At 40.3% G+C, this 7,966-nt stretch overlaps 1 protein-coding gene across 1 annotated transcript; it reads left to right on the top strand.

Annotated features, from left to right (window-relative positions):
* Positions 1-2,053: 2,053 nt before the first annotated feature.
* On the top strand, positions 2,054-4,394 carry LOC113120470 (uncharacterized). The gene is made up of 3 exons (XM_026290334.1): positions 2,054-2,582; positions 3,049-3,082; positions 3,244-4,394. The coding sequence occupies exons 1-3, from the start codon at positions 2,307-2,309 to the stop codon at positions 3,675-3,677; spliced, it is 744 nt and encodes a 247-aa protein (XP_026146119.1). The 5' UTR covers positions 2,054-2,306; the 3' UTR covers positions 3,678-4,394.
* The last annotated feature ends 3,572 nt before the right edge of the window (positions 4,395-7,966 follow it).

Below are 7,966 nucleotides of genomic sequence, written 5' to 3'. Positions count from 1 at the left end.
GACTTTGTTGTGGGCGTTCCAGAAATGCTAATTAGGAGTACCTCAAGGCATTGCATACAACAGTTGTAGCTTGATACTTGAAAAAAAGATGCATGGATGATTGTCATTGCCAAAATCCATTTCACAACAGGTGAGGACGAGATGAATCTACTGAGAGAGACGAATCCACATAAACTCCTGAACTGATGACTAAGCTTCGAAAATCCTGTTCTGATTTGATGAATGTGAAACAAATTACCTGCAATACATAGTTACCGATGGATGTATTGCTGTTTGTTTTATTTTATTTAAGAGCTGGGTTTTCCATAATGTGTCTTGTTTACTTTTCCCCAAAGTATGATCTGATCACGGGTCTGGAAATTAAAACAAAAAGACCCGTCCACATTCAGGAAGCGCTGCAGAGTCACTTTCAAAAGGGAAGCTGACATATATCGACGAGAGTAAAGCTCTCATGTGATAAATCTGTTACAGTTACAGATTGAAAGTCACTAATACTCACAAGAGATAGCACTGTAATATTGCTTTGTTTCATCTAGACCCTCACACACACAGACACACTCAATCAGAGCCAAGAAAGATGAGAATAAACACATTGTCGAACAGGACAGTGATGTCATACCTGAAGTGTCAGGAGTAAAAGGGAACTGAGAAAGTGATTGGTACTGTAGGCGTAGTGCTGCTGCTACACCTTTGCCGATGACATCACTTCCTGTAATGCCTCAGGCTCGGATGCACAGGTTTTCACATGCTGGTGTCATAATCAGGCCCTTCCTCTTCCAGACACAAGGATCTATTTTTAGAACGCTATGAAAAGCGAAATTGCATTTGGTCACTTTTATGTTTTTAAATCGGAGCCACTTTAATATGTAGAAATAAATACCATACACGTGCCATTGTGAATGGACATCTGGAAGTGACGTGGTGATCGAAATAAAATATGTGCATCACAGTGTTGGAAGAGGAACATGTGCTTTTACTTAATTATCTGTTGAGATTCACCCATTTAAAAGTCTACAGAACAAATCAGTATACATTAACACATTTAATCAGAAGGTTTTTGCTGAGAAACATTAATTCAGTGTTAGCCATGGAGTTAATCTCTTAAATGACTTTTTGCAACACAAAACCCGAAGCTGATCTGGAACAATATGACAGAGACCTGTCAAAAGCCTGTGAAAGAAACACAAGTTTGATAAAATCGATAGATAAAAACAGGTCAAGCATATAATTTAGGCTAGTTTAAACACTTGCTGTTAGAGGCATACCCATTTGAGCGGAGAGGGGAAGCTGAATTGCATTTTACTCGCCATCACTTGCATTGGAAATATTTCATAATTTTTGCTCATGAAGGAAAGAGTAATACAGTATTCAGAAATTAAAAGAGTCTACTTTTATTCGTGTGCACTCACAATATCAACAAAACTGTGTGCTTTTATAAAATAAAGAAAAGAAAAAAAAACAGGAGGCTTTCTGCTGTTTCGGTTTCTGATGAACCGAAACTCAGCAAATACTTGCCTCACTGACTTGAATAAATCTATAGAAAGCTTGGAATTATTACTTTAAAATGAAAACAAAAATTCTTTCATAATAAAATCCCTAAAGATGAATTTTATTTAGCGTTTCCAATTAGGCCTACACAATCTTATGATTATTTTGCCTATTATTATTATTATTATGTTACTTTTATTATTATATTAAAATTATTGTACACAGCATTATGTATACAAAACTGGCAGGCTGTTTTGAAATAAACTCTAAGATCAAATACCATTACTTTTAAATGCTAAATTACAAAATGTTAAATATCAAAATAAAATTGAAGATGAATTACAATGTTTCAGTGTTTTGTTCATGTGAATGAGTTCAGCAGCTCCTGTATAGGCCCTTTGGTCTGTGCCACGTTTTGTAAACACAATCCGAATCGAGAACTTTATATCTCGGTGTAAGTGTGTACACAGCTTTTACAACAGAGTATGCTAAAGCCTCTCAAGTCTTACACAAACTGTGTGAAAGAACACTATGAAATGAAATGCTGCAGTGAGAGGATAAATGTAGTATGATATTCCATGAATTAACGAGCGGAATACGGAGCCAGTCACAGAAATTCACACTTTACTCTCCTCCCGATTTCCACCTCCGTTTGCGCAAAACCGAAAGAAGCGGAAAGTCAGACGGGTTTTCTCTGAACGTCCCTCTTCGTGTCTGGGTCTCTCTTTCTGTCTCCCGTGGGCGGATGAGGAGGTGACGAGGGAAACCCGTTAGTTCCGCCTCCAGCACTTCTGCATAAAAGAGTGCACCTGCTGTGGATGTATCACTTTATTTACACGCTGTTTCTCGAGATGTCCGCGTCCACAGATGTCGAGAGCCAGTCGCCCGCTGCGCGCTCCCGCAGCCGGTGTCTGGACACCTTCCTCACCGTGTCCGTGATCGCGCTCTTCTTCATGTTCGCGGTCGCGCTCGCGGGCGCGCTGTACTTCGCCAAACACATCGAGGACGAGATAAACAAGCGGACGACGCGACACTTAGACGGATCCGCGGACGCGTTGGTTGCGCCGTTCCCCGACACCGGAAACGCATATAAGGTGAGTTTGTAAATTAAATCATTCTTGTTTATGATAGCATAGTATTTTCATGTTTGGAGATGCACCATTAAATTACTATGAATTGACATGACAATACAGTATATTTTAATAGTTTGCAGACATCATTAAATATGACTGATAATCACTTAGATAAAGTTTCCCATAAGAACCTTTAGAATTATTAATCTATAATAGACATACTAATAAAACATTTTTTTTTTAAATTGATAAATTCTATAAAGGAATACAGCTTGATGCTAAAAAAGAATGAGTGTTTTAATTAACTGCAATCTGAAGAATCTATAATGAAACAAATAATATTTGAATCTGTACTGTAGCTCGAACCATGTAGCTTCTCAATAACGCTGCAGAGATAAAATGTATTTATAAGAAATGTATCAGATCTGAACCTGCTGTTGCTGAACCTGTCTCTGATGTCTCGTTTCCTCTGTCTTCCTTTTTCTAGATGCAGAATTTTGCTTACCTGAGGGCCACTGAAAGTAAGTTTCATGCCAATATATTTCACATTTTGAACTTTAAATTATGCAACAACAAAAAAAAAAACGTAGTTAACTTGTATTTAACCCTGAATATCACATTGCACATTGATCTCCTGTTAAAGTCTCGGGACTGAGCGTGTCTCTTTGTCTCCACCCTGCAGGTGAACTCAAATCAGGTGTGATGGCGTGGGAATCTATCGCGTATGGAAGAGGTCAAACCATCGGCTCTCTCTACAGCTACGATAAAAAACAGAATGTGCTGAACGTGAATGAGAGCGGAAGCTACTTCCTGTATGTGCAGCTCACTCTTTCCTGTGCTGGAATATGTAAATCTGATCGATCTGACCATTTCACGGTCAGCTTTAATAATCGGCTCAATAACGTGGAGCTCACCTGCACCGTCTCACTGCCTGAATGGAGGGAAGACACACCCATTACCAAGACGTGTTGGCGTGTCATTACCTTTCCAGAAAATGGAGACCGCCTTGTAGCCAAATCCCAGTTTAAAGGCTCATCAGACTGGAAACTGGACATGAATGACTCTGGCTTTGGGATGTTTCTGGTGGACGGATTACAAGCGGCACATCACACGTGATCACGAGAGGAACTGCTTTCGGGCTGCTCGTTTGAGTCACGTAACTGTGATCGACTCAGGACTGTTTCTAATGCTGCGATGAGCAGGACTCCACTAACGTCAGCAGACTGTCTTGGCTTATTTGGCAATGCCTTCAGATACCAGAAAGAGTGACTCTTTAACATTTTAGCCACAGTATTCAAATGCATTCTGCCAAATATTGCAGGTTTGCCTCTACAACAAAAGCTCAGAAAATGCAAGTCTGGACTTGAACGGATAAGCAATGCTTTCTTGAGCACTATTTATAATTTAAATATATTTATATGCGTTTTACATTTTAAACATTTGCAATATTTATATTCGTATTTTGTGTATACTGTACAAAGTGTGTGTGTAAAACCGTTGTAGACATCACTACGTGTGCGAGGCGTCTGACCGAACCCTTTCCTTCTCTGATTGCATGTACTGTATTATTCTACTGATGTTTAGGTGCATCACAGAAATGATGAGTGAACTTTGACCCGCACATCAACACTAGTGCCTCGGGGTGGTCTTTACGCTTGGCTGTATGTTGAAGAACTCAAAAAGCTGCATGTCTTCACATCTCTTCATGAACATGTGCGTCTGGTGTGAAGGAAAGCACCGTATGAATGCTAACAAACTCAGGAACTCTCGAGATGAATGTAACAATGATGACAGTGTGTGGAATGCTTTATTTTGTTAACTGAGAATATTTAATAAAATACAAAATGTTCATTTTACACAACTCTCTTCAGCATTCATTTCTGCTCATGTTGCAGCTCAGATGTTGATCTTTTAGAGTTATGATGGAGTTTATAGTTGTTTCATTTATTTAAGCATCAACTGGAAAACATTAGAACGGACACAAATAAGTCGGAAGTTGTCATCTGGTTATAGTTACATAAAATTAAATTTATAGAGTATTAAAATGAATGTGGAGAGCCATTTGGATCATTTGATGAGAAATGTTTGGGTTAATATTGAGACTTTTGGCATTTCCTCGGATGAGGGAGAGTAAAGGAGGACAGAAATCTCCATTTGATTGTGTGAATGTGTGAGAGAACCGGTTGAGATGGTATCTCATGTGTGACTTTCTTTCCTGTGGTGAGGTCTGATCAGACCCCATGCGAGGAAAGTTCTGCTCTGTATGCAGGCCATCTCGCTCGCGTCACTTTCTGTCAGAGGTGCGAGAACAGGTTTCAGTCCTCACCACATGCCGACACATCCGCACAAACTCGGCAAACAAACAAACAGCCTGAGCTAGCTTGAGACCAGATATTGTCAGCAGATGCTGCAGAAGAAGCAAATACACGGAGATGTTTGAGAGACGACACGATGCATGCCTGTTGAGTTTCTTCCAAGTGAAGTTTGCATGAATGCAGGCAGACGCTCGGCTAAGAAATCATTGCTTTGTATCTCTCCACCGGATGTAAAACATGTGCTAATTCTGTGCAGAGCATCTGGAAACAACTTGAGTCAGTGTGAGATCTGCTTCTTAATTTCTTACTGGAAGCAAGCGAGAGTGAGAGTTCAGAAACTGAATGTGCAGAGAGACTCTACCAAAGACGCAGACATTAATACTTGGCATGAGCCAGAACTGACTTTCGCAATACGTGATTTTGTTCTTGTTGTGAACTATTCGTCAGAGCACATTCATTCTAAAGAAAAATGAAATGTCTCACGCTCTGCCTCTGATACAGCTTTTATTTCTGATGTCACTGATCTCTTTTGTTTCCAGTTTCACCTGAAAAAAATAATTCTGAGAGCAGAATGAGCTGTAAACGCCATTCCACGGCAGTTTTATCTGCGCAAAGACAGTGGGTGGACAACAACGCAATGCAACTAGAAGAGCTTCAGTGAGACAAATGAACTAATTTTTCATGATGTGATTGATCTTCATATATTGGCTGTTTGAAAGCTGACTGGTCATCACTTTTAGGTAGTTAAGGTGATTGGTTGTGCAAAGGTAGTGTCCCCTTTTTACTTGGCAGACATTTTTGAAACCCGTCCAGGCCTCTGTCTGTGGAAACTCTGGAAAATTGTTTGCCAAATTCACAAGTCTTAAACAAAACAAAATCTGACATGGACCGTCTCATAAATGTGACCCTGGGTCACAAAACCTGGGTCTTAAGTCGCTTGCGTATATTTATAGCAATAGCCCAAAAAACTTTGTATGGGTCAAAATTATTGTCATGTTCCATGAAGATATTTTGTACATTTCCTATCATACATAAATCAAAACTTAATTTTAGTTAGTAATATGATTTGCTAAGAACTTTAAAGGCAATTTCTTTTGCACCCTCAGATTCCAGATTTTCAAATAGTTGTATCTCGGCCCAAATATTGTCCCCCTAACAAACCAGACATCAATGGAAATCTTACTTATTCATCTTTCAGATAATTGACCGTTATGACTAGCTTCATGGTCCAGGTTCACACATGTTGTTTCTTTTGCTGAAATATCCTAGTGTTAGACAGCATAGAGTTCAGCCAGTTTCAGCCTCTCTCACATTAATATAAGTGAATCATATTGTTATATTTAACCTCCCTGCCATTATCTGAGCTTAAAATCTGCCAGCTGTCTGAACTGGTCGTCTCCTGCTTCTTTCAGTTTCACTGGAAAATGTTACAAGGCAGAAAAAGGTCTGCATGACTAAAGACATTGAGAAAGAGCCCTACCGCATGTCTAACCGCGTCCACTAGACTAACTGTTGGAAAAGCCATGCTTCTCAGCAGGAGCGGTGTTTAAGGATGTGTCTCAGCAGATGTGTCGTACATGCACAGTAAACTATCATTTAAGAAATGTCTCACTGGACATGTAAACGTAGCCAGTGGCTGTTAGATGCCCGTTTGCAGAGGCTAAGTGAAGATGAACAAGCTGCAAATTTGACAGCTCTGTGATGCCAGCAATTGTGTTTCCAAACAAATCTACTTCAGCAGGCGCCATTGTCCTTCTATGACCTGCTTCAGAAATTAAAAAAAGAGCTGAAAAAAAAAATCATGCTTATCCCAGCAGATTTGCAGCGGAGTCTCTGCTGAAGGCAGTCTGGCGGTTCTCTTCTGCCACCTGTTGATGGATGTGGAGAAGTGAAACATTTGTCTTGGTATTAACCGCTTTCCTCTCAGCAGAGCTCAGGAAAACACTGCTGCATCTCTTCTGTCTCCTCCACAGGCCCTGGACCTGCTCCACTCCTGTCATCATTAGACAATCACTGTACGATCCACAGATGTGTTCACTGACAAAACCTTCATTTCTGTTCTAAACAGACATACAGGTGCAGGTCATATCATTAGAATATCGTCAAAAAGTTTCTTTATTTCACAAATTCCATTCAAAAAGTCAAAAGTGTATATTATATTAATTCATTACACACAGACTGATATATTTCAAATGTTTGTTTGTTTTAATTTTGAAGTCGATCAGTCTGTGGCACTGCTCAGGTGTTATGAGAGCACAGGTGTCTCTGATAGTGGCCTTCAGCTCTTCTGCATTCTTGGGTCTAGAATATCACATCTTCCTCTTCACAATACCCCATAGATTCTCTCTGGGGTTAAGGTCAGGCGAGTTTGCTGGTCAGTTAACAGGGATACCATGGTCCTTAAACCAGGTACTGGTAGCTTTGGCACTGTGTGCAGGTGCAGAGTCCTGTTGGAAAATGAAATCTGCATCTCCATAAAGTTGGTCAGCAGCAGGAAGCATGAAGTGCTCTAAAACTTCCTGATATACGGCTGTGTTGACCTTTGACCTCAGAAAACACAGTGGACCAACACCAGCAGATGACATGACACCCCAAACCATCACTGACTGTGGAAACTTTACACTGGACCTCAAGCAACGTGGATTGTGTGCCTCTCCTCTCTTCCTCCAGACTCTGGGACCCTGATCTCCAAAGGAAATGCTAAATTTACTTTCATGAGAGAACATAACTTTGAAGCTGAAACCAATGTCTTACATACGTCTGTGTGTAGTGATTCTTGAAGCACTGACTCCAGCTGCAGTCCACTCTTTGTGAATCTCTCCCACATTTTGAATGGGTTTTGTTTCACAATCCTCTCCAGGGTGCAGTTATCTCTATTGCTTGTACACTTTTTTTCTACCACATCTTTTCCTTCCCTTCTCCTCTCTATTAATGTGCTAGGACACAGAGCTCTGTGAGCAGCCAGCCTCTTTTGTAATGACCTTTTGTGTCTTGCCCTCCTTGTGCAAGGTGTAAATGGTCATCTTTTGGACAACTGTCAGGTCAGCAGTCTTCCCCATGATTGTGTAGCTTACAGAACTAGACTGAGAG

The sequence above is a fragment of the Carassius auratus genome, chromosome 1, assembly GCF_003368295.1.
Source record: "Carassius auratus strain Wakin chromosome 1, ASM336829v1, whole genome shotgun sequence".
In the NCBI taxonomy this organism is placed as follows: domain Eukaryota; kingdom Metazoa; phylum Chordata; class Actinopteri; order Cypriniformes; family Cyprinidae; genus Carassius; species Carassius auratus.
This window is presented reverse-complemented; position numbering and strand designations above follow the sequence as displayed.

Excerpts from the sequence above, each read along its gene's own strand:
- LOC113120470 (XM_026290334.1), top strand. The coding sequence starts at position 2,307 with ATGTATCACTTTATTTACACGCTGTTTCTCGAGATGTCCGCGTCCACA. Across the intron at positions 2,583-3,048 it reads ACACCGGAAACGCATATAAG|ATGCAGAATTTTGCTTACCT; the intron begins GTGAGTTTGTAA and ends TCCTTTTTCTAG. Across the intron at positions 3,083-3,243 it reads TTACCTGAGGGCCACTGAAA|GTGAACTCAAATCAGGTGTG; the intron begins GTAAGTTTCATG and ends TCCACCCTGCAG.